This window comes from Epinephelus fuscoguttatus, linkage group LG16 (genome assembly GCF_011397635.1).
Source record: "Epinephelus fuscoguttatus linkage group LG16, E.fuscoguttatus.final_Chr_v1".
Classification (NCBI taxonomy): Eukaryota; Metazoa; Chordata; class Actinopteri; order Perciformes; family Serranidae; genus Epinephelus; species Epinephelus fuscoguttatus.
Genome location: NC_064767.1, coordinates 36,030,719 through 36,055,889, shown reverse-complemented (window position 1 = coordinate 36,055,889; position 25,171 = coordinate 36,030,719). Strand labels below are relative to the sequence as shown.

At 40.0% G+C, this 25,171-nt stretch overlaps 1 protein-coding gene across 2 annotated transcripts in view; it reads left to right on the top strand.

Annotated features, from left to right (window-relative positions):
* The window catches only part of piezo1 (piezo-type mechanosensitive ion channel component 1), a 118,315-nt gene that overhangs the window by 69,606 nt on the left and 23,538 nt on the right, over window positions 1-25,171 (top strand). For both annotated transcript variants that reach the window (XM_049601152.1, XM_049601151.1), the window contains exons 10-32: window positions 47-150; window positions 1,630-1,709; window positions 1,978-2,158; window positions 4,278-4,383; window positions 5,246-5,427; window positions 5,705-5,853; window positions 6,280-6,438; window positions 8,663-8,769; window positions 9,044-9,210; window positions 9,375-9,551; window positions 11,226-11,351; window positions 11,785-11,985; window positions 12,189-12,393; window positions 13,648-13,752; window positions 15,383-15,539; window positions 15,878-16,121; window positions 17,013-17,109; window positions 17,488-17,653; window positions 18,291-18,380; window positions 20,495-20,577; window positions 21,267-21,335; window positions 21,430-21,524; window positions 23,086-23,230. In XM_049601152.1, coding sequence (XP_049457109.1) covers window positions 47-150; window positions 1,630-1,709; window positions 1,978-2,158; window positions 4,278-4,383; window positions 5,246-5,427; window positions 5,705-5,853; window positions 6,280-6,438; window positions 8,663-8,769; window positions 9,044-9,210; window positions 9,375-9,551; window positions 11,226-11,351; window positions 11,785-11,985; window positions 12,189-12,393; window positions 13,648-13,752; window positions 15,383-15,539; window positions 15,878-16,121; window positions 17,013-17,109; window positions 17,488-17,653; window positions 18,291-18,380; window positions 20,495-20,577; window positions 21,267-21,335; window positions 21,430-21,524; window positions 23,086-23,230 — 3,195 coding nt within the window. The remainder of the gene's footprint in view (window positions 1-46; window positions 151-1,629; window positions 1,710-1,977; window positions 2,159-4,277; window positions 4,384-5,245; window positions 5,428-5,704; window positions 5,854-6,279; window positions 6,439-8,662; window positions 8,770-9,043; window positions 9,211-9,374; window positions 9,552-11,225; window positions 11,352-11,784; window positions 11,986-12,188; window positions 12,394-13,647; window positions 13,753-15,382; window positions 15,540-15,877; window positions 16,122-17,012; window positions 17,110-17,487; window positions 17,654-18,290; window positions 18,381-20,494; window positions 20,578-21,266; window positions 21,336-21,429; window positions 21,525-23,085; window positions 23,231-25,171) is intronic.

Here is a 25,171-nt window from a genome sequence, read left to right as displayed (position 1 = left end):
TCTCGTGTGATGTTCTGCATACTGTGATGATTGTTGTGTTTGGCAGGTGATAGTGCCCCCAGTGGACCCCGAAAAAGTGAGAGCCCATTTTTCTTGCTGGGAAAGGTGGTCATGCAGCAGAGCTACGTCTGTGCACTCATAGCTATGATGGTAACTATCAGAATATACATTTATAAATTGACATAAGATGTCAATTTATAAATGTTGCACACTTTGCTATTTCAGTCTACTCAGTGAACACAACTAAACTTGAATAGTTACGATCAGAGACTGATTTCAGCCACTTTGTGTCTTCATGTTAATAATTACTGTGAACCTATAAAGCACACCAAAACAGCATCATGATATGTATTCACAGAAATATATTTTAGTTAATGGCAGGACAAAAAAAAAAAGACATTGCTACAAAATATTTGTTTATCTATAAAATCTGATAATAGATTGCAAAATCTGATCCATAATATGGCCATTGTTTTGAACACAGTCTATTGTTTTAATGACATAGAAAAAAGTTTATAAAATATTATCATCATCAAAAGGTGGTGCTGATAGGTGCTGATACCAGAGGTGCTGATCACCAAAAGAGTCCATATAGCCCACTCCCACTATTTATAGCATGTCATAATATGTGTGTAATAACTATTGTAATATGTATAACGTTATCAGAATGTGGCAAAAACTATGAACATGTCCACCCTGTCACCAAGCCTTCATGACAGGGTGGACATGTTCATAGTTTTTGCTAAAGTTAGCATTTAAAGAACATATGGAGAACGCTTTGTGAGAAAAGTGATTCATTGTTGAAGGTAACTGCATACAGTTTAATAGATATGTTTTACATTTCTGAAAATTTAACTACGACGGAGTGGACATGTTAAAGGAATACCTCATCTGCAAAAATGACCATTTGTATATCAATTACTCACTGCAAGTGTCTGTGAATTTAAGAAGAAAACTTTGGTTTTCTCACATGCCTTCACAGTGAACGAAGAATCCAAAAAAGGCAACCATTCTTTATGAATTAAATACTATATCAAAACATCCATTTATAAACTCTCACATACCTGGTGCAGTATAGTCCAAGTCTCATTTATCCAGTGACTAGCTCAGTGCTTCCCACACACATGCTTTTTTACTAAAACATAATGTGCTCTTGTTTCATACACACGCTTGTGCAGGCACACATGCTGCATCTTTAATCTTCTGGAAAATGCAATCAGGTGCTGGGTGCTACTCTTGCACCTTGTCTGTGCCAGCTTTTTAGAGCGTGGCAGAAATGTGTGCGCACCACGACATTTGAGCGCGCCTGCCGCACATCTACATTGGAAACAATGAATTTGAGGGTGCAAAAATGTGGCATGTGTACAGCCCCTTATACAGTGTGAGACTGTCAAGTGATGAGTAGTGCTCCCTGAGAGTGCCTGAGCACCGTGTGCATATGAGCTCTGCTTGAGCAGAGTTCAAACACACGCACCTACTCAGGCACACCATGCAGGAGACTGAGTCATTTATAATAAACCTTAGAATTAGATTATGTCCCTGTATGTCCATGGTGACCAAGGGATTTTGATGAGGACACTGAATGCACTTTTTAACGATTTTGACATGTGTTGTTTCTATGTTGTTTAGGTTTGGAGCATTACGTACCACAGCTGGCTGACCTTTGTGCTGCTGCTGTGGGCCTGTCTCATCTGGATCCTGCGTGCCAGGTACCTGCAGTGCTGACACAACGTATCAAGAGTCTGATAAACAACCTGATTATCTTTAAATGTTATAGTTTTAATTGATGCTTGGTGAATGTATTAATTGATTCCTCCAGATATTGTGTTGGGTCAGTGTTTGCTCTTGTTAAGCTAAACAAATACACATTTTAAAGTGATTTTGTGTAGATATCACAGGCTACCTTATGACTGAACCCACACTGATGTGATGTTTCAGGATTTAGACTTGTACTCAGATAGCTGTCTCTTTTTGCAGACGACATGCAGCCACATTGTGCTCTCCATTCATCCTGCTCTATGGCCTGGCTCTGTGCTGTCTACAGTACGTCTGGGCCATGGAGTTACAGCCTGAACTGCCCACCACTGTGGGCACCATGAGCCTCAGACAGCTGGGACTGGACAGAGCACAGTATCCCTGTCTACGACTGGGAGCTTTGGTAAGACGAGAGAATAGATACTGGGTGACTGAAGTTGCATAGTTGCAAGTTGTGACATATTCTGCACAATATTTTTCAGCTCATGATCAGAAAATACCTGTGGGCTCTGGTCCTTGACATGAACAGGTCAGCATCGGGATTTATATTGTTGCAGCTCATTTCAATCAGCTTACCTGTAGCTGCGGTCTTACATCCTCAGTAAATACCCTGCAAAATGCAAAATAACAATAATGCAAAGTGTTGTTCCCCCTCACTATAATTTGTCAGTTTAGTTTTTGTAGGTTTTGAGTTTTACTCTTCAATTATGCTGGGAAAATATATTTTAAAAGATCAAAGTCTTGACCATTAAACCCTGTAATTGGCCAACCTCCCAATTATTTAATTTTTTCTCGAGAAGCTAACATGATGGATGTCAGAGGTAAGATCTTAGGCCAGAGATATACTTGGTTTTAACCATGCATTTGCATAGAACCAGCTGTGTCATGCATCACATACTTGCCTATGTACTATGCGTGTTACTGGACAATTGCGCTAGAGGGCACACCAGAGAACTTAGACTGTATTAAACTTCCAGATTTACATGATGTAAACAATAAACTCGGCAACACTCGAGGAGATTACTGTATTGTTAATTTTGAAATCATCATGGATCACAGGGGACGTGCACAATTAACGCTCCATACAGAGGCAGGTGATGCGAGGCAGCCATCACATGCATGCAAACGCATAGCTGAAAACAAGTATATCTCTGACCTTACAGAGCTGACAAAAAGTTATATATTAATTAATTTCACATCAGTCATAGTGAGTAGCTATTTAATTTGTCAAAGTTGCGAGGAGTTCTTTTAATGCTAATCAAAATACTCATTTTAAACCACAATTCTTATTTAGTTTGGATTTAGAAGGGCTAAAGAGTTGACCAGAGACACACCTGATAGCAAAATGATTTAATGAATTTGAAAATAGAAAGTTGACCAGAACTTGAGCAGCATTCCCACCTTTTTTCAAACCAGGAAATGAGACAGGAGTCCTCAGGATATAACTAACCCCTTTTATGCCTGATTAAATGATGTTTTTGTAGAATTTTGATGGAGTTGACAAAAAACTCAGGCAACATCTTATCATTTTAACATAAAAAATGTATGTTTTAAAACAAAGGTAATTATAACAGTACGTTTTTACACCGATGTTATCAGTGTGTACTTTTAGTTTTAGATTCTGAAGGCTTTTAACCCATTTTTTAGTTGTGAAATTTTGTCTGGGACAAAGCTGTTCTCTGGCACAGAGCAAGCTTAGAAGTAAAAAAAAAATGAAAGAAGACCAAAATATCATTTAGATCATTTCATCATCAGTCGTTGGCTGATAAATTAGCATTTTAAGGTTGTTTTTGTTCAGACATGATTTGTCCCACTTCTGAAGAATGTGTGAAATATGCCCTAAAAAGTTGCATAGATTTGAACAGCTGAGTGACGGGATGTGTTAGGATTCCAGCTCAAAAGGTGGACCCAAGCGCAGAAGACAACTATGAGAACGATGAATTTCAGATTTATTGCAAGGTACCCAGATTAGATGAGATGGTTTGTGTCGACAGAGAGCAGGAGGGTCAATGGAAAGACCAACCAGGCAGGTTGGAAGGACATGGTTGGGCTTGAGTTGCACAGGTACAACAGGCAAGCGAGCAGGTAGACAGGTTGATGGGGGATAATCCAGGTCACGAGGGAAAGACAGTTGGTTGAAATACTGCAAGGGATGATGAGATAATGAATGATGGGTGTGTAAGCTGAGGGAGGTGATGCGCCCATTGCAGGCTGGTGTGTGGGTAGACTGGGGTCAGGTTAACAAGACAAGAAGAGAGTCTCACACACACACACACACACACACACACACACACACACACACACACACACACACACACACACACACACACACACACACACACACACAGAGGCAGTAGAGACAAGGGCACTGGTGTGAATATGACAGGATGGGTCATTTTGCTGGTTAGAGATGCATTTCTCAACTTCTCAGAAACCCAGTGAAATGAATTCTTGCTCTTTGTGTTTTTGTGTGTTTTTCCATCTCTCTCTCTCTCTCTTTTTTTGTATCTGTCTCTCTCCAGCTCCTGTACACTTTAACCTTCTGGCTGTTAGTACGTCAGTCAGTGAAGGAAAACTTCAGCAGGAAGAGGAAAATGGTCACACCACTACAGGAAGTCACTACAGGAGGTCAGATATCTTTAACACACACACACACACACACACACACACACACACACACACACACACACACACACACACACACATTTGGATACATATTCACACTGATATTATGAATATAAAAGTAATATTGAACAATATTAACTTCTGCTGGAGCCCTTCTCCATTGGGCTAAAACACACATGCATAACATACATACTTTTTTTAGGTGCTTATTATATTATCAAATTATGTTGAAGTGAGAGTTCAAGGACCCCTTTGAAAATGACCATGGCAGTTGTTCCATCACCAAAATGAAGCTGAACTTTGGAGCTTTATTTAGCCCCCTTCCTGACAAGCTATGCCGACATTGTTGGTACCTAAGATTCCAAAGGGTGTCCAGTTTCACAACATACCAATATTTTTACACTATAGCTTAAAGAATCAGCATACCACAGCCTCTTAAAGACGGTAATGGCGGCCTCTAATTATTTTTGCTGGGGAGGCATGTGGGGGGCAACACTTGTATCAGGGTGGCCATGTGGTCACAGTTTGCTTTGGGTTGAAGGTCAGTCTCCTTAAGACCATTTCCTGGCACAAGCATTCTTTACATCCTCTCCAGAGGATGAACCTTTTCAATTAACTTCAGACTTTTTCCTAGGGCCACCATCAGGATAAATTTCCAGCTTTGTACGTGAACATAAACTTTCTACACAAATGATAACATATGTGCCTAGTCTTCAGAGCATAACACGTTTGTCCCCGTTTTACAGTCCTTCTTACTATACAATACCTTCCTGATGACTCTTCTTTTACATTTTAACATCAACGTCTAACCCCACTTCCCATCCCTCACCCCTCTCCTCCCTCTCTGTCCTTTTCTCCTCATCAGAAGAGGGAGCTGGTAATGAATCAGTGCTGAAGGTTCTAGGAGGCATGGTGATGAGCTGTTATGCCAAATACTGGATCTATGTGTGCGGAGGGATGTTCATCATGGTCTCCTTTGCTGGAAAACTTGTTGGATACAAAATCATCTACATGCTGCTGTTCCTGCTCTGCCTCTGTCTCTATCAGGTACGAACAGACCTACAGACCTGAGTCAGGATCACAATCCACATTCTAAAAGAAGATTCAATTTACAGCTAGATCTCTTATCAGATACGTATATAAGCATAATTCTGTGTTAGTGAAAGTATTTTGCCATTTTCTTTGTGTGTGACAATTTTGTTTTAAACACGCAGGCACCTCTTCAAACTGTTGGTGTTATTCCCACTTTTATATATGTCTTCAAACATAAACATTAAAACCAAAAATCTCTCGTATTGAGTAATGACTTGCCCCTCTTTCCCAGGTGTACTACTCTCTGTGGAGGCGTCTGTTGAAGATCTTCTGGTGGCTGGTTGTGGCCTACACTATGCTGGTGCTCATCTCCATCTACACTTTCCAGTTTGAAGATTTCCCTGGATACTGGAGGAACTTTACTGGTTTCACAGAAGAACAGTACGTTCTTGTACAATAGACGGAGACTGTCTTGTGTTTTCCTCTATCCTATTAATATGTCTCTGTTTATCTTTCGAGCTGTAGACTGGTTCTGCTGTCATTAATTTCTTCTATAATGTTTAAACATTACCCTGCCTAAAATACTATTTAAACTACTCATGACCCAAAATGTCCTCAAGCGTGACTACAAAGCAAATGAAGGTAATTAGGCCTGTTGACCCATATTTTTTTTTGTCTTGTCAGTGCTCAGGGTAAAAATGGATTTTCCTTTTGTCCTTATTAACCTCATGTTCCTCCCACTCTGTGAGCAATGTGTGCAGTTTCACTATCTGGAGTGTGGTAACTAAGCACAGTAAGATAGGAATGAGAGTAAGAGTTTAAAACTGAAGTAATGAAGGTGTAATTGTGTTCCTCTGTCATCCTCAGGCTGGCAGCGATCGGTCTGGAAACATTTGCTCTGTCCGAACTCTTCAGCAGTATTCTGATCCCTGGCTTCTTCCTGCTGGCCTGTATTCTGCAGCTGCACTATTTCCACAAACCCTTCATGAGAATCACTGACCTGGAGCATGTTACACCTATACACAAGTAACACAACCTGCACACTCCTACTAGTCATGTCCTATCAAAACAAAAAGATTTACATATTGCTGGACAGTGTTGTTCAAAGCCACGGTGAAATTGCCACCTTGTCGCCAGAAGAAAATGTTAGCATTGCATTGTTGTTCTTGTTGTTTCTGCAAACCACGATTAAGTTACATGTTTCATACATATCATATCAACATTTCTAAAATGAGGTAGTATATGTGCTGACTTTGTCATTGGGACATGGAGAGGATGGTAGATGGTGTGATAATGAGGCAAAACTCCCGCCAAGCTGCAGACCACTGTTCAAGACCAACAAACAGTACAGGTTGTTTTTTAGCAACACATTACTGTATTTCCAGTGTTTTTTTTAGACCCAAAACTTTGGTGTTTTAAAGACCCATTACTGTTTTTCCAGCTGGGATAGTGTCACGAAAAGTGGTTGTTTTTTTTATCAAGACAAAGCTTGTTTTGTTTTTTGTGCCTAAACTTAACCACACATTATCCACAGCATTGCTGAACTGTAAAGTTGTAAATATAGTTTTTGCCAGCAAAGTCCAAACACAAAGCTCCTTTTATGGTATAACTCTGCTACCCTCTTTAACTCACAAGCTAACATCTCAGTTCAGTTTTACATCATGTGCGGGGTTAACTGGTCACTGCAAATCACATTTGACATGACAAATTTCTGAATTAGCCCCTCTGTTCAAGATGAGTCATCAAAACTATCATAACCAATTCAAGAAGAAGAAAAAATACTGTAGAGAATTTGTTTTAGAGATAAATGAACAGATGCCGTACATAGTGCTCCGTGTAGGGAAAGAGAAGAGGGAAATGCAGAGATGTCAAAAGAACAGCTAATGAAGCTGCACAGTTCAGTCACAGTTTCTCCAAGTCATTAAAAAAACATTTAAAATATATGGAACGAGTGATTCAACCTGCAAACACCTGATGATGATTACCTAGAAACATGCTTAAAGCTGTTTTTACTTTCTAGTGTAACAAGACATAATTTAAGCACCATGGAGTGTAGGACATACAGAACTGACCACTACATTACTATGATTTGTTAGTTTAAAGGGACACTTCACCTCAAAATCAAAAATACATATTTTTCCTTTTACCATGTAGTACTGTTTATCAGTCTAGATTGTTTTGGTTTCAGTGGCAGTGTTGGAGATGTCTGCCCTCCAATGTAATGGAACTAAATGGCACTCAGCTTGTGGTGCTCAAAGTGCTGCCTTCTGCACAGGGATATGGTTGGTGGGTGTAGTTCGGTAAAATAAAGTTGTTCCTATATGAAACTACTGAGCAACGTGAGATGATGATTTCTGAAAAGAGATATTGCTACTCAGTTTTTCAAATGTATTATTATCCAAATAGTGTTGGGCAAGTTACTCTCAAAATGTAATACAATACATATTACTAGTTACCTTCACTTGAAAGTAATAAGTTATTTGACAATATTACTCTCTGCTTGTCTGACCCATTCATGCATTCACATACAGTGGTTACAACTTTGTATTAAAATCTCCTGCTTATATTAATAATAGTGTGATAATATAGAACAATTAAATAGCCTAGACCTTTTAAAATATATGAATAGCCTTGGAAACAGTGAGGGTCAGGCAGAGGATCAAAGTCTGTAAATTATGAGATATGGATAAATATATGTGGGCCTATGATGCAGTATGAAACACAATAAACAAATGTTAAGGTTAGTACAACAAACAAAATGGCATGCAATTAAGTTGCTATGATGAGCACAAAAAAACAGTCTTAGGACGCAAAAATAGAATGGGATACTATGACACACTGGACATGATAATGCACACGATCACAGTTACACTTCTATAAGGTAGCTTATGGTGAATGACATGACGACACAACAACCTTTGGGGGATGTTTTTTCTGTCAGCACATGGGTGGAAGTGGAGCAGTGTGGATCAGTGTGGATGAATGAAAAATGAAAACAATACACAATTTATTTCAGGTGGTGACGCATTACGTGACATTGTAAATGTAATAATACTACCCGTTATCCTGTTGGAAATGACCAATACTGTATGTTAGACTGGAATTTGGCCACCATTTTTGTGCTTTTAGCCACAGATGAATATCTATATTCAAACTTTGCTTCTGCTGATGGTGTTCCCCATCATCATGTGTCACTGAGGAATTCTACAGTTTTCTTTTTGCAAGAACTAATGAGACAATTTGCCTCCAGGAAGAAGAGCAGTGAGCAGTCTGAGCCAACTGGTTCTGGTGATGTGGAAACGAACTTTGAAGAGGAAGACCTGGGGACTAACATTGATGAGGAGTCTGAAGATGAAGGTGAAGGAATGAAAATGGCACTTTATATTAGAGACACATTTTCACAATGGAAATGTGTATTGACACACAAATTAGTATTAATAGTTTTTTCTTGTAAAATGACTTCTCTATTTATGGACTTTTAAGGGTTTGGTTTTCCAAGTGAGTACACACTACATAAATTCATGTAACACAAATGTTTTTAAAACTCTTACTGACTGATCTGTTTTTCTGCTCCTCCCATATCCCCCTTGTCCTCTCTTTGTCCATCTGTCCTGTCTCTTCTCTTACTCAGTGGAGTTGGTGCCCAGTAAGTGGGGTCTGGTGATGGACAGGTTACTGGTCCTGTCTAGAAGGTTCTCTGACATTCTCACCAAAATCCAAGTGTTTCTCTGGAGGCTTCTGGAGCTCCACATCCTCAAGATGGTGGCCTTCTTTTCTGTGTGGGTTTCGCTCCAAGAGGTAAAGGCAGGGGGACTGGGTGTGCTTGTAAAGGGGGTGCGACAAAGAAAACACTGTACAGCAAATATAATACTGCACATATATGATACCTGACATAAAGTTCTAAAACATGTCCTTTTTTGAATAGCCGCATATGACGTAAATGTGTCTGTGTTTGTCTGTAGCCATCTGTGATGAACCTGGTCCTGGTGGTACTGTGGTCTCTGGCCATGCCCTACGGTCGCTTTAGGCCCATGGCTTCCTGTCTGTCTACAGTCTGGGTGTGTGTCATCATCGTGTGTAAGATGCTGTACCAGCTCAGTGTTGTCAACCCTGATGAGTACTCCAGTAACTGTACCCTGGTAAGACACACATGCACACACATTCTGCATCAACTATATCTGTTTCAACAAGCACAATGTTATATTTCAATCAGTCATTAATACCAACATGCAGTCCTGGAGGATGAAGGGAAAATAGATAGCTATATACCAGTCAACCAAATCATGAAAACCACTGACAGGTGAAGTGAATAACATTGTTCATCTTACTACGATGCAATGTTCTGGTGGGAAACTTTCGGTTCTGCCGTTCATGTTGATGCCACTTGACACACACCACCCACCTAAACACTGTAAAAGACTGAATACACCCCTTCATGGCGATGGCACTCACTGATGGCAGTGACCCCCCCAGCAGAACACTGCACCATGCCACACTGCAAAAACTGTTCAGGAATGGCCAGAGGAATGTGACAAAGAGCTCAAGGTGACAATCTGGCCTCAAATTTCCACAGATCACAATTTGATCAAGCATCCGTGAGAATTGCCGGTACCCCAGAGGTCCTGTGTCCATGCCTCCTCAGATCAGAGCCAAGTCCACTCCACGGTGGGGATCTGGCCTGTTGAGGTATGGACACAGGACCTCTAGTGCTGTCTTGTGGTGTCTGGCACCATGAGTCCTGTGGTTTGTGAGGTGGAGTACCAGCATGGTCCATGAATTCTAGATAACTTCTGGGTACTTTTTTCACCCCTGGTGATTTATTTCCTGATAAGGCAGTGTTAGCATCACTTTGCATTGAGAATGGTACTGAGCACACAGCCTAGTTGTTTTGGCAAGCACAGGAAAATGAAGGAACTGCTGAGCGCCTGTCAAGACAATAAGGCTGAATTTAAAAAGAACAGTTATGGAATAGGCTATTGCAGTTTATTCAGTTATGCCACCTACTGGTGCAGAACTGCAATAGCCTATACCACAAATATTATCTGTGTTTATTATTATTATTGTTTCATTGATGTTTGAAATTATTGGGAGCCATTAGATTTTTGATTAGGTTAAGTGCAAATTTTATTAAACATTCAAGAAATGATTACATTATTGGGTGCATTTGGCCTTTGCAACAGCAGTGTATTATGCTTGCCTGTTGCAACATCTACTGTTGCTGAGCACTGGGAAATGTAAGCCTGAATTTAGGCAGTCAAGTCAGATCTGAAATCCAGAACTCTCAGCGTCTGAGTTTTTGTGTCACTGGTAGTGGTCAACACCCAGTCATAAGATATCTATAAGCCTCACATAGAAATATTATTATAATTTTTCGCACTGTCATGTCTGGTGATTAGATGAGTACTGAAAAGACTGCAGCATTGCTTAGCCTTTTTAAGACATCAATTCCCAAGGGCATGAGTTACACTCTTTCTATGTCCAAGGTTACAACTCTGAGCTATCCATCCATTATTATCTGTAACTGCTTATTCTTTTCTGGGTTGCCAGACTATCACAGTGCAACTCTGAACTAGATATGTTAAAATAAAAAAGAAAGAGACCTGAGGAGGCAGCAGTGCTCTGTCAGCATCATGGCCATCATCAACCCTGAATACTCTTCTCTCTCTCCCTTGTTTTTCCCCATGTAGCTGGGACAACTGGTGCTGTAGAGTAACTTGACCTGACAGGATGCTGATGTGACCCAGAGGGAGTTGGAGTTATAAGGTGTTGATTGTCCTGCTTATGATTTAGTTTCTCTCCTCTTTTCCTCACAGCCTCTAACAAATGAAACCAACCTGCTGCCAGAAGAGATGAAGAACTCCTCTCTGTATAAGAATCGAGTGGATCCAGCCAAATGGTTTGGCATTAGGAAAGATGCCACAGTACTGGGATACAGCAAGGTAGATTAAATGTATGCTTCAATAAAACAAAAGTTTTGGGAAATGGTCCAGTTTTTAGTGAGACCATTGCAGCTGGTAGCAGCGAAACAGGCTTCAATCTTACCACCTGGGGCAAGTGTGCATTGTCAGTTTACATCCAATAAATGTATTTGTTTTTGCAATAACAGATTTCGATTGCTATTCTAAGTGTCTGACAAATAATAAAAAGAATTGCTGCAGAGATACACCTTTTTTAGAGTGAGGTCCTAGATACCATCAAAACTTATTTTGTTATCTGGGTGAAGCAAACCTTCTAAAAAAGAACTGAAAAAATCTACACTATAGTTAAGTGCCACAGACACAGTTCATTAATAAGGCTACACATCCAGCCTTTATGTATAATGAAGACTCATAATTGAATGAGTGTCCTGCTTTTTTTTTTTTTTTTTTACAGGACCATTTAATGGTGCTGATGTTGTTGGTGTTTGAGGCAACAGTGTATCGTCACCAGGCTCACCACTACCGTCAGCTCCAACGATCTCCCCCCACCATCCCTGCTCTGTTCCCCGCTGCCACCAGGGACACGCTGGACAAGGGCCTCATCCCCTGCTTCAAGTACCTGCTCAACTACACCTTCTACAAGTTTGGATTAGAGGTAGCTGGGAGAGATCACGTCATCACTAAACAGGAAATTTAAAAGAGATAGTAAATGACGAGAAAAAAAATTAACAAGAGAACTGATAAAATGAGTTTTCTATTGCAGTATTTTTAGATGTAATTCATGACACATTAATGTGAGTTAATCTTAATTTTATTTTTTTTAAATCACCAAACACATATATTTATCTTTTTTTAAAGATCTGCTTCCTGATGACGGTGAATGTGATTGGCCAACGGATGAACTTCTTGGTGATAATCCACGGCTGTTGGTTGGTGGCCATCTTGGTGAGGCGGCGGCGGGCCGAAATTGCCAAGATCTGGCCCAAATATTGTCTGTTTCTGTCCATATTCATGATCTACCAGTATCTCCTGTGTGTGGGCATACCTCCTGCTCTCTGTATAGGTGAGTCCTGACATGCAGTAGAGTCTAATCTAGCACCCTCAGCATATTTTTCTTGTTGTAGTTTTTGTACCTGTGGATTTTGGCTCTGTAATCTTCAGTTATTGTTGCTCTTCCTGAGGTTTCTTCCATTTTTTTCCCCGTTAAAGGTTTTTTTGGGGGGAGTTTTTCCTTATCTGCTGTGCGGGTCCTAAGGACAGAGGGATGTCGTATGCTGTAAAGCCCTCTGAGGCAAATTGTTATTTGTGATATTGGACTTTATAAATAAAATTGAAATTGTGTCAGGAGAAGAGGTGGAAGACATTCCACACTGTTACTCATTTTTAGGCCATATTTAGTGGAGGTGTTGTATTTGATTGCTTAATATTAAAATATTTTCACGATACCACTTACATACATGATGGAGACAGAATAGTCATAACACGTCACCTCATTGTCTTTTGGTCCATTCTTTGTACACTTTGGGATTTGCTGTCTTTCAAAAGTGGAGCAGCTTTACGCTTATGCAGTTTTCACAGGTGAAAACGTGTCATAGAATGGCCTGCTTTTCTGCAGAGGAATTGTTTAGTTTCTGCTCAGAGTGTGTATGTTTATAGAGCTAAAGTTATGATGTTCAGTTCCAGAGCAGAGCTGTATGCAGCTTTACCCCCTCTCCCGTGACTCCCTGTGGCTTCAATCAAAAATTATATAGAAATAAATATTTGCTTTTTTTCTTTACATTTTCACCTCTCAAATTCTCTAAATATAAAAAAAGTATGTAGTGTAACCTATACACCAATTCAAAAGATTGACTTCACCAACTAAAATGTGCGTCATATGTCTTATGTTATGACCTGGCGCCTTTACTTCTCAATTTTGCCAAACCTTGGCAGAGGTGTCCAGCCTTGAGTCTCCTAGCTTATCTAGCAATAGATTCCAAATCCAAAAAAATTAAAAGTCTCAGAGGAAAATAGAAAATTTAATAGTGCATTGATGTGAAGTTAAAGTACCAAATAATCATAAATAGCCCACTGCAGAACAGCCACCTTGTGGTAAAACATATTAATGGATGTTCATTTAGATGTGTTAGTAATGCCGATAATGTGAACATATACAGCTTAAATGGTTTCTGACTCCTGCTTTAGAGTATGTCCCTAATATTTCACTTCTGCAGTAGTAGTACATGCTACACTCCTGTAGAACTGTAGAAACACTGTGAAATAGTGTAAACACCTCCTTCTACCTTCCTCCCTGTCTCTCCCCTATGTTGTCCTGTAGACTACCCCTGGCGGTGGAACACTCCAGTGTTGATGAACTCAGCTCTCATTAAATGGATCTTTCTGCCCGACTTCTACACTGTGCCAAACTCCAAAAACCTTATAGGTCAGTTTGTGTGTATGCGTGTGTGTCTCTGTCAGTGTCATTTCGTTTATCTGTATCAACAAAACATATCAACCTCTGTCAAACTGTCACCTTGTCACTATGTAGTATGAAGTATTCTGCAAAGTCCTAAATAGTGGCAGAAAGATTTCCTCAAATTACCCGTTTGATCAGTTTGATCACACTTTGTTGTTTGCTTTTTAAACTCAACACTCCCCCAGTGTTTACCGTTGTCTTAATATAGGGGTGTCCAAACTTTTTGGAATGGAGGCCAGATTAGATAATGTGAAAATACTTGTGGCAGCTGCTTCTCTAATCATATGGATTAAAAAAAAACACATACAAATAAGACAATGTAACTGTTTCATCTTTCAGTGAAAAAGTAGGCTATTCAACTGTCAACTTAACACTTTTGCTGTGGCCATAGTATCTGCTACCTGGCTTGTTTTCTTGCTTGTTTACCATCTGTATGTGAAAACACATTATTTCTGCCTGCGTATGATTATCCTGCCATCGTGAAGAGAACAGAAAACATGCAAAGTGAGCCAGTATAGTATATAGTATATAGTATAGTATATTTTGAAAGACAAACTGCCGGCTGTTTAAAATTGGTCAGTGGACCAAACTTTGGACATGCCTGTCTTGATGCATTCAGTGTGGTGTATATTTTCCCCAACACTAATTCCATCAGTACAACAGCCATGTCTTACACTGTGATTCTGCGCTCACTTTTTTATAGAAATGGTGAAGTTCAATCCCTTTTAGTTGGCCAGTTTATCAATTGGTGTTAAGCTGCTGTCAGTGCATCTTGTACACAAATGTTTCACATTTAAAGCCTTCCAGTGGCTCAAAGAGCATAAGTCTGCCCTGTCTGGGTTCACTTTCTGTGTGATACATCTGTAGGAAGTGTTGAGTTTCACTGACAGTTGATTTACAGTGAACAAAAGAACACAAAGTAGAAGTGACTGGAATTAATCAGTGAATGAGAACAGTATTCGTGTTAAAAAGAGAAATAAAGAGAATGACATAACTGTTGTTGTGCTGTGGAATTGTACATGATGCTGAATTGAACACATGAGCCACCATAGTACAGGTCATTAACAGGTAAATAATCCCCCTATGTTTGTTTAGCTAGCCTTTATAAGAGACTAGGCGTTTTTGCTTGCAGTGCCCTCAGACCTGGCATTTATTTGAAAAGTCTTAGTAACTGTATGACCTGTTATTTAGGGTAAATAAAATAACTTCTATGCCGATGTTTGTATAGAACAGATGTATTATTATTATAAGTGGCAACTAAAGCAAGGATTTAAAGGTTTCAGAAATCGCCCCTTTATGTGTGTGAACTAGTTTGACTGGTGAGGCAGATGGTGTGACACCAAACTGTCAGTCACTTTTCCCCTTTTGTTCAAATGTCCAGAGAAATGGGAGGTGGTGTCCTCCTACATCTCCTGTACCTTCAGCAGTTTTATTCTTCTTTCTTTAATTTAGCATCAAATAAGTTCAACCTATAATAATCTCTCAGAACCAGAGTGGTGCTATGAGGCAGCAGTCAGTATTCCAGGCTTATGATGATGATGAAGATGATTATAGCAATGATGATGATGACGTCTTGTGTCGTTGTGTGTATCCATAGCGGACTTTGTGCTGCTCATGTGTGCATCCCAGCAGTGGAAGGTGTTTGAGTGTGAGCACACGGAGGAGTGGATGGTTCTGGCAGGAGAGAACACAGACGACCCTGAACCAATGGAGGGTCGACTGTTCAACCCAGCACCCAACTTTATCAACTGCAGGTAAATACAGCATGTGTCTTTCCATCAGTCAGTCAGTCTGTCTGTTTTATTCATCAGTCATCCACTGCTGAACCTGCTGTTTGTCTGCTGCCATCATTGGTATGAACTGTAGTTCCTCTGCTTCAGAGACAGATCATTTGACTCTACTCAGTGTTCATGAAAGGAAAAAAGTCAGATAAGAATATGTACTGTATGCCAGTATTTGTCTTATAAAACGTACATCTAACAAACACACCCCTTTTTGATGAAGATAAATTCAGTCATTAAACACTGTAGCCAAAATATACAAAATCTGTAATGTCTGGACATGAAGTGTGTCTTTTCCTGTCCTCCTGCAGGAGCTACCTGGACATGGCTAAAGTTTTGGTGTTTCGTCACCTCTTCTGGTTCGTGTTGTCAGTTGTCTTCATCACGGGGGCAACAAGGATCTCTGTCTTTGGACTGGGCTACCTGCTGGCTTGCTTCTTTTTTCTGCTGTTTGGGACGAGGCTATTGGTCAAACCATCCAGGACCCGCCTCGTCATGTGGGACTGTCTCATCATCTACAATGTGGCAGTCATTATCTCTAAAAATATGTTATCAGTAAGTATAAAGTGCATCATTTGGTGCTTGTTTGCAGCATCTTGGGGGCATCATTGGTTCCTCTGACTTTTTGTCTTGGTAATCAAAAAATATGTCACTGCAATAATAGTAACACATGTTTGGCAGCTACAGGAAAGTACAACATCAGCCATCAGCATGTTTTCTAACAAATTAGATATTGTTTCACTTTGTGGGCATCTCCAAGCACACCTACTTTGGTTTATGTTTGTGCAGCAGCAGTAAGTGCTAAAGGGCTGAGTGAAGTTAAATGCAGATCAGAGGATCTGGTGATTAATGAATACACTCTCAGAAAGTCATGTCACTCATCCCATAGCTCTGAACATGCTGTGCCAGTCACAGGGAAGCATGAGGGCATTAGCTCAACCAATGGAAAGGCACATTTCCAGGAGTTCATATTGTTTAACAGTGTTGATGGTGCAGACGGCACAATGTAAACACACAGCACCACAAATATGTGAGCAGAAGGTGTGGGGTTTTTCTCAGCAGTTATTTAGTCAGTTGGGATAGAAACAAAGCATTTAAAAAGACATTCTTTGAAGCTATGTATATAATTATGACAATCAGACAATAAGTCATAATATCAGGGTTTAAATGCTGGCTGACAGCATCTGACAGTGAGTACAATGTTAAAGCAGCAACGATAAGCTGCTCAAATGCTAGTGCTGTATGTTAAGTGGTTTTGGAGTGGCTACAGAGCTTATGCACCAGCAATAAGTGATTACTGTAGTGCCATTACGACTCTTGATAAAGTCAAGGAAAACTATTGTTATGTTGTTTGAAGAGAAATTTACACTCATGCATGCAAGTGACAAAATGCTGACCTGACCTGTAAAACACTGAAGAGTGTATTTCTGTGTGTGTGTGTTTCAGATCCTGGCATGTGTGTTTGTGTTTGAGATGCAGAAAGGCTTCTGTTGGGTCATTCAACTCTTCAGCCTGGTTTGCACAGTCAAAGGATACTATGACCGTAAGTGTTTTAATAATAATGATAATAATAATAATATATCACCACAGCAATGACCAACTGAGCAAAGGTGATGTATTATTGCAGTGTTTCATACTGTATATCTTGGAATGTTTGATTTATGAAGGACAAGTAATTTGGTATCAAATAGTACATGAAAGAAAACCCCCTTTTCTAATATGTAACTTTGTAAATGGACCTTTCAATATTAGATGTCTTTGTTTAAATCTATGGTCATGTCTTTGGAGTAACAGCGTTGCATTCACAGGTTTATCACAGAGTCACACCTGACAGAGACAGTTAGAGATGGTTGTGTTCTGCACAATGCCTTTTATCTTAGTATATTTCATTTTGTGTATGTGTTGTTTTTTTTCCTGTCAGCAAAAGCAGTGAGTGACAAGACGTGCAGCCTCCCAGTAGGAGAGGCCGGGATCATCTGGGACAGTATCTGTTTTCTCTTTCTGTTGCTGCAGCGGAGGGTTTTCCTCAGTTACTACTTCCTGCATGTGATGGCAGAGCTGCAGGCTTCTGCCAAACAGGCCTCCAGGTGAGACACAGTAAACTGAGCTAATGCAGTGGCTCCAATGCTAGGGCTCACCAGATTATTACAGGAAATATATATCTCTGTTATACATAATTACATTTATTTAAAAATACTTCACATCAAACAATCTGAGAGAGAAAAGTCTCATGACTTATGGTCACAACGAGGCCCTAAAGTGTGATGAGTGTCAATTGCATGCTATTGTCTGCTTCACGGCATGGGGTTAGCTCAGATCTGAAATACAACTTTCAATTTAACAAGATATGGTAACATATATTGTACTGTATTTACAGTGCCTCTATCTCCTGAAAGTTTTCATGTTTTATTGTTAAACAACATTGAATCAGAGTACGTAGATTTAATGTGGCTTTATCTGTTTTTTCCCCCGTTCGCCTCTTTTCATGAGCATTTTTGATTTGATTCTGAATTGAAACGCAAAAATGCAGAAAAAAGTGGTAAAATATCGCAAAAAGTTTATATGTTTGGGGGAGATGAAAAAGTCTGTGTATCAATGCAAGATAAATAGATAAGTGCAACGGAAACAGATTCAGCACATAAATTCAGATTTAGGTTCTTTTGTTGATTTTCTGAAAAGTTACTTGCTGATAAATGCAATGACAGCTGTTTTTCTTTCTTCCAGGGGGTTTGAGCTCTTCAGAGCCAGCATCGTGAAGAACATTAAATTCCACCAACAAGCTGAGCAAAAATCTCTGTCACAGCTCAAGAGATCGTAAGTGTTCACAGTGGTTTTATAATGGTGCATCAGAGAACAAGTCAAAAGCTGGATGATGAAATTCTAAAAAATAGAAGGTTGTAACTTTAGTTGTCAGGCTGATAGCAGGGGAAGGCTCTAGGGACCAGGGGCGATTCTAGGATCAGAGGTTTAGGGGTGCTGAGCACACAGAGAGAGCTGCCCGGCCAGGCAAGATAAATTTCACTGTTTTGTACATTTTAACGCAATTTCATTTGTGAAAGAAAAGCTCAACACTTTTTGGGAAAGTCTGTGACTAAACCATCAAATCTGATAAAGGTTATTTAAATGCTGAGCCACAGCAAAAGAGGAATGGAGTGGAATCATAAAGGAAACATATCGTAACCCTAATTTCTGGAGGAAGACAACTCATTTTGATACAGCAGCTCCTCAACATACACACAAACAGTATGTATGTTTCTGGAGTAAACCAGCCCCCTATAGTGAGTACCAAAAATACTAATAAGAATACTAATAAATAAAGTCCTCTCTCTGCTCGTCTCTCTCTCTTTGTACTGTCAGCCAAAAGGCAAATAACCAAACAATGTGTTTTAAATCTAATAAGAGATAAACTGATACATTGATCCAACTTACAACATCAAAGCAACACACACACACACACACACACACACACACACACACACACAATAGGAGTTATAATGTTAATGGGCATCCAGTCAGTTAGCTAGTCAGTAGCACCTTGGCTTTAATATTAACACATGCACATGACACAACAGCTAGCTTCTCTCATTCCAATTCAAACAGAGGACAGTGGTACTGACCACCTGTAACGTTTCGTAGCTAGAAGAAATGTCAGCTAACTCCTACCTAACGACGGGATGGATCAAACCATTTTTGGGGCACTTTTCTAGCTTGTTAAAAAAGGACATACAGTAAAAAAAAACAAAAAAAAAACCCCTCAAAATTTTAGGGGTGCTGGGATTCAATTTAGGGGTGCTTCAGCACCCCCAAAAATGGGCTAGAAATGCCTGTGCTAGGGACAGTCTTTTGGTCCATCCACCTCTTTGTGATTAATTTGTTTTACATTTTGTAATTTTGAACAGATACTCATGGTCCCCAGGGGATGAATCCTACTGACTTTGGTGATCCTCTAATTTTTTCTCTAGCACCGGGATTACGCTGTCATTTCACATGTTCTTCTGTTTGGCACCAAGTATTTATCATCTGGATGCAAAGACGCTGATTTCTATTTCTGCCACTGGGTGCTCAAAACAGAGAAATTTTGATATTTTGTGGGTTTTGTGCTTTAGTTGAATAAAATGGCTCGGTTGGGATCCCCACAAAATTTCAACAAAGCAGGCCCTGGGCCATGTTCAACCTAGAGGTATGAAAATGGGGAGACAGATTTAACATCTTAAGACTTAAAAAATGCCCCTTGGAGCCACACCCTAAAGCCAACAGGAAGTCAGCCCTTTTGAATTTACTTTTCATTTTTAGTTTTTTTTTTTTTTTTGCCATTTCCAGGCATTGTACTTTAACAAACTTCTAGAGACTTCACCAGAACGACTTCTAATTTGGTAAATTGTATCTACAGAGGTTGGTGATAATAAAGGTGCTTTGGTTTCATGGTGTAATTGGATAGTCAGTAGGGCAGGACAAAGCAGAACAAAGCCTACACATCAGTGGTTAATCTCACATTGCTTTCAAATGGCTCTGATTGTCTACTGTTGCTCATGGGTGCACGGCCCTTTCCTATGTTTGGATATGCATGCTTTTATACTTTTTTACACACTTCCTCTGTAGCATCCAAGCCATCCAAATGTCCACTCAATCTTTGAATAATAAATGTAAGATCTTGTGTAATTAGCAAATTACACAAAATCCTGTCTGAAGTCAATCTTCAGACATAATCTAAATATGGCTCATAACTCTATGTCCACTGCTGCAAAACTAAATACCACTTAAATTTGTGGATTTGATGTCACCTCAGGATCCCATGGTAGACACCAGGTCGATGTATAAAACATAGATATGCATAAGCCCACAGAAAATATTATAATTTGCCTCTAAAGAGAGTTAAAGTTCTGTTCTTCTGTCTCCCTGCTCTTCCATTTCCTGTCCTCCTCTCTCAGGATGCAGAGGATTCGCTCCAAGCAGCAGAAGTACAAAGAAGGACACAAAACAAGTGAAGATTCCAAAAAGAGTCAGACTGCTGGTAGGACTCACTAGTTCACTGCTTGACTGGAAAAATAGCTGTTAGAAAATGTAACAGTCAGTAAACACGTGTTCCACCTCTGCTGTGTCTCTTGACCTGCCAACTTGCTTTTGGCTGCAGATGCAGCACCACTCAACACTGAACCCAGCAGGACGTGCATCACTCGTCAAGTCTAATTATTTTACACTCATCACAACATAGGCTCATAAAATTACACTCATGTATTTTCTTCTTGTCTCCCTCTGCCTGTGCTACATTTTGTATTTTTTCCATCATTTTTTCTTTATCTGATCTGAAAACTTAATTTCTCACTTCATACATTTTACTGCTAATGCATGTCTGTGTTTACGTAAAGTTGCATGAATGAATGTTTGGCAGAAGAACTCCAAAGCAAGCTGAGAGACTCACAACCCTGATATATCAATCTGTTTTGTTTCATTGTAAGGGACGTTGCAACTTTGACTTGGAAAGGTGCTGTAGAAACAATATGGCAATATGTTATGAAATGTGCTGGGCACATTCATGCTTCAGTAAAAGTGAACCATTTAATTGTAATGATCCCACAGCCTTTACTCACACAACCTTAGGTTACATTTCTGATTTTAAAGCTCTAAGATAAGCAGAACCAGCAGCAGGTTTGTCCTGTGCAGCACTTCCTCCGATCCAAACTTTCACTTGTTTCCTTACAGAGACCCAGAAAGACAAGAAGAGTTCCAGGAAGAAAAAGTGGTACCAGCCATGGTTGGACCATGCTACAGGTATGACAACAAGGACAAGCAGTTGATGGGTGAAAAATGATCTATCTTTAGATAAGCTTCATGAGACATTGTAATGTGTTTCTTCTGCTCACAGTGCTCCACTCAGGAGAGTATTATCTATTTGAATCAGACAGTGAGGATGAAGAGGAGTCTGAAGAACAGAAGCCGCAGAAACAGACTGCTTGTCAGGTCTGACACAAATTGTACTTACTTCTATCTCATAGATCCATGTACCTTATCTATGGGAGTCAGTTATATATTGATGTTTGTCATCATGCATGCCTCACCAGCCATGTTGTAGAGTTTGCGGGCAAACCAACCCGGTCTCACTCCAAAGTTGTCGAAAACCAGTGGTTGGTTCGTGACTTCTGGCATCAGACACCAATGAAAAAAGCCATCCTTTCACATCAGCGTGATATGCAGCCAGTCGCCATTATTGTGTAAGCAGGTGGGTGGGAAGGATGGTGGATGGGTCCAACAACCACCAACTTTCAGCTGGAGGAGGAAGGAAAAAAATGTCAATTCACAGTGTTGAAGTGACATAGTGGTTTTATTTTGAGAGAGACTGTATGCAAACTGTACATTTCCTCTGAAATAGGTGTATTTTTTAAAACAGACAATGCATGTAACAGACTGAAGTTGACATGGCGTCCCAGGACTTCAACAACCAACACACCCAGGGTACCTTGTCATATGTCCACGTAGAAAGTCCATGACCAAACGCGGCTATGTGACGAGTTTGGGGTGAGAATGTGTTGGACAAACAGAAATGGGGCTACAGCATGACCATAGAAAGTCAGGTATAATGCTGTAGTAGACAGTTGTAAAGCTGTGCCCAGTGGAGTTACATCTCCCAGCCCAGTTGCCAGAAGACAACATTAGTACTGTACATTTTACATTGTACATTTCTGCAAATCACATATACATTACATTTGCACTTTTCATCGGCATCACATCAACATTTCCAAAGTGATGTAGTATAGGAAGTGGAGGGAATGGTTGGTGAACTGTCTGAACTGAACCTGTTCAAGATCAACAAACAACAAAACCAAACATGGGTGTTTTTTGGGACCTGTCGCTGTTTTTCCAGCATGGGTAGTGCCACAAAAGTTGTTGTTTTCTACCGAGTCATCGCTGCATTTCCTGTTGGGTTAGTGGCACGAAAAGTGGTTTTTTTTTGTTTTTGTTTGTTTTTTATTTACCCAGACAACGGCACATTTCCTGCCAGGATAGTAGCATGGGATGCCTGCCATGCTGTAGACCACTGTTTGAGGCATGGGTATTTTATCACAACAATGAGACAATGCCACGTTTCCTGTCGGGACTGTGGCACAAAAAGCAGGTGTTTTTTTACTTAGACATCACTGCTTTTCCAGCGGGGATTGTGCCCTCAAATTTTTAAGCCAAAACATGATCTTTTGCTAACCATAACCATGTGGATATTATGTCTAAACCTAACCACAAGTTAACTACAGTGTTGTTTAAATGTAGAGTTTCAGTAGGTTCACTACCTGATAATGTGAAAATGTAACAAATCTGTTGTTTGCAGAAACATACAATGCCAACATTTTTTTGGCGATTGGGTTGACTGTCCTCTATATCTGATTATAAACTACTGACTGATAATGTAAATGAGTATGTTCTAAATGTTTAAAAAATTCAACACTGCTTTGTTTATTATGCTGTGTTGAAACTCTAATTTTGTATGTTGTATGTGTGGTTGATTTTTTTTTTTTTTTTTTTCCCTCAGCTGGCATACCAGGCATGGGTGTCCAGTGTGAAAGCAGCTTTGAGAGAACGGCAGAGACATCAGAGACAGCTGAAGAAGATTGAGAAGAAAGAGAAAGAAAGAGAACAAAGAGTGGATTCACAACAGGAGGCTTTTTCTGTGATAGGTCAGATATTCTTACATCCTTTTTTCCGCCCTTAAGTTTAGATTTTGGGACAGCTTTGATACCCAAGTCAGCTGACCAGAGGAAACTGGAGATAGAATGGGGGGATTAGGAGGTTTGCCATAAAGGAGGGCCCAGCCCACAAACAGGAGAACCTTCAAATTAATTCTAAACCATACTAGCAGCCAGTGGAGGGAGGCCAGACAAGGTGTAATATAGTTCTTCTTCTGGGAACTCGTCAGGAGCCTGGCTGCGGCATTCTGGACCAGGTTTAGGCTGGACAGGGTAGACTGATTAATCCTAGTACACTGGGAGCTGCAGCAGTCCAAATGGAATGATATAAAGATGTAAATGACATTCTCAAGATCTTTCAATGAGAGAAACAGCTTGATTTTGGTGACAGTGTGTAGCTAGAAAAAATGGCTTTTACTACTCTTTTGACCATCTTGTCAAACCTAACGACTGAAGCATCACAAACATCACATCAAGGTGTTTGACATGGAATTTCATATTGGTGGATGAGTTGCCAAGATTGTTGGTAATAACTTTGATGTCCTCAGGGGAAAAAAGGACAACTGCAGACTTGCTTTGATTCAGCTGCAGGAAGTTTTGTGCCATCCAGCACTTTATGTCCTCAAGGTAGTTTATAGGACTAATTAGATAAGGCTTGTCTTTTGGTTTCAGGGGGAGATAAAGCTGTGTGTCATCAGCATAACAGTGGTAGGGAGCATGTACATAGAAAACGGAATTGGACCGAGGATGGAACCTTGTGGGACCCCTCAGGAGAGACTGACTAGGGAGAAGAAATGTTGACAGAGAAGCTTCAAGTTTTGAGGAAGGATGTGAGCTAGTTTAACTAATGCAACTGCATATATCTGTCCTGTACTGGGTTCAGACTACACGATATCAGCCCGATGATAGCCCGACAAGGTTATTGGTGGATCATGAATTACAGTGAGTGTTGTAGGCAATAATCCATTGTTTTATCCCTCGTAGTGTGTTAGAGTAGACGACAACCGACACCACATCTGGAATGCCTCATGACATCCTGACAGGAAGCCTAGCATGTTTGATTTTCTTTTTATCTCCCACAACTTCTCCTGTCAACAGCTGTCACTTTGACTAATAGGAACACAGAGTGATCTGCTGCCATGGACAACAGTATGACAACAACACCCCAGCCTTTTTGATATTTCCTCTAGGGATGTTACTACACAGAGTAAAAAGGGGAAAATGATGGCATGAAATAGAAGAGGCACTTTGGCAACCTGGGGAGTACTGCCATTAGCATCAAGCTAGCAAAGAATAAGAATAAAATTCACATATAGTGACAGGGATTTTACTTACCGCAACTGCAGAGGGTACCAGCTTCACTTGAAACAGATTCCATTAGAAATGAGCCTTTATTTCCTATTCCGTCTGTATTTTTCTATTTTTACTTTTAATCTGCTCCCATTTGACCTGTCAGAGTTAATGCACCACACCTTCATTTCACACTCAACACTTCCTATATCTATTTGAAATTAAAAGCCCCTTAAAATTTTGGGTTAAGAGAACCACTTAATTTTCTAAAGAGGCTTTTATTGTGAAACATTTGCAGGAACTTGTTGTAGAGGATTCAGTGACTTGCATAGTTTTCATGAGTACTTAAAATCTAGCTCCTGACATCTGGTGGCACTATTTATGTTACTACAATAACATTTGTAGTATGAACATGACATGAACAGTCACACACTTCGTGAAAGATGACCAGAGATGATTGGTCTTGGACCAACTTGTAGTCTGTCATGTCTGTTGGCAGCAAGATTTTATGACTCCACAATTATGTAATCTGACATAGTGACTGTCGGAATGGACAACAACATTGTGTAGTCTGAACCATGCATTAGTACTTGAATTCTGTGCAAAGTTGCAAAGAGTCTTATCTAATCTCAATGCATATAT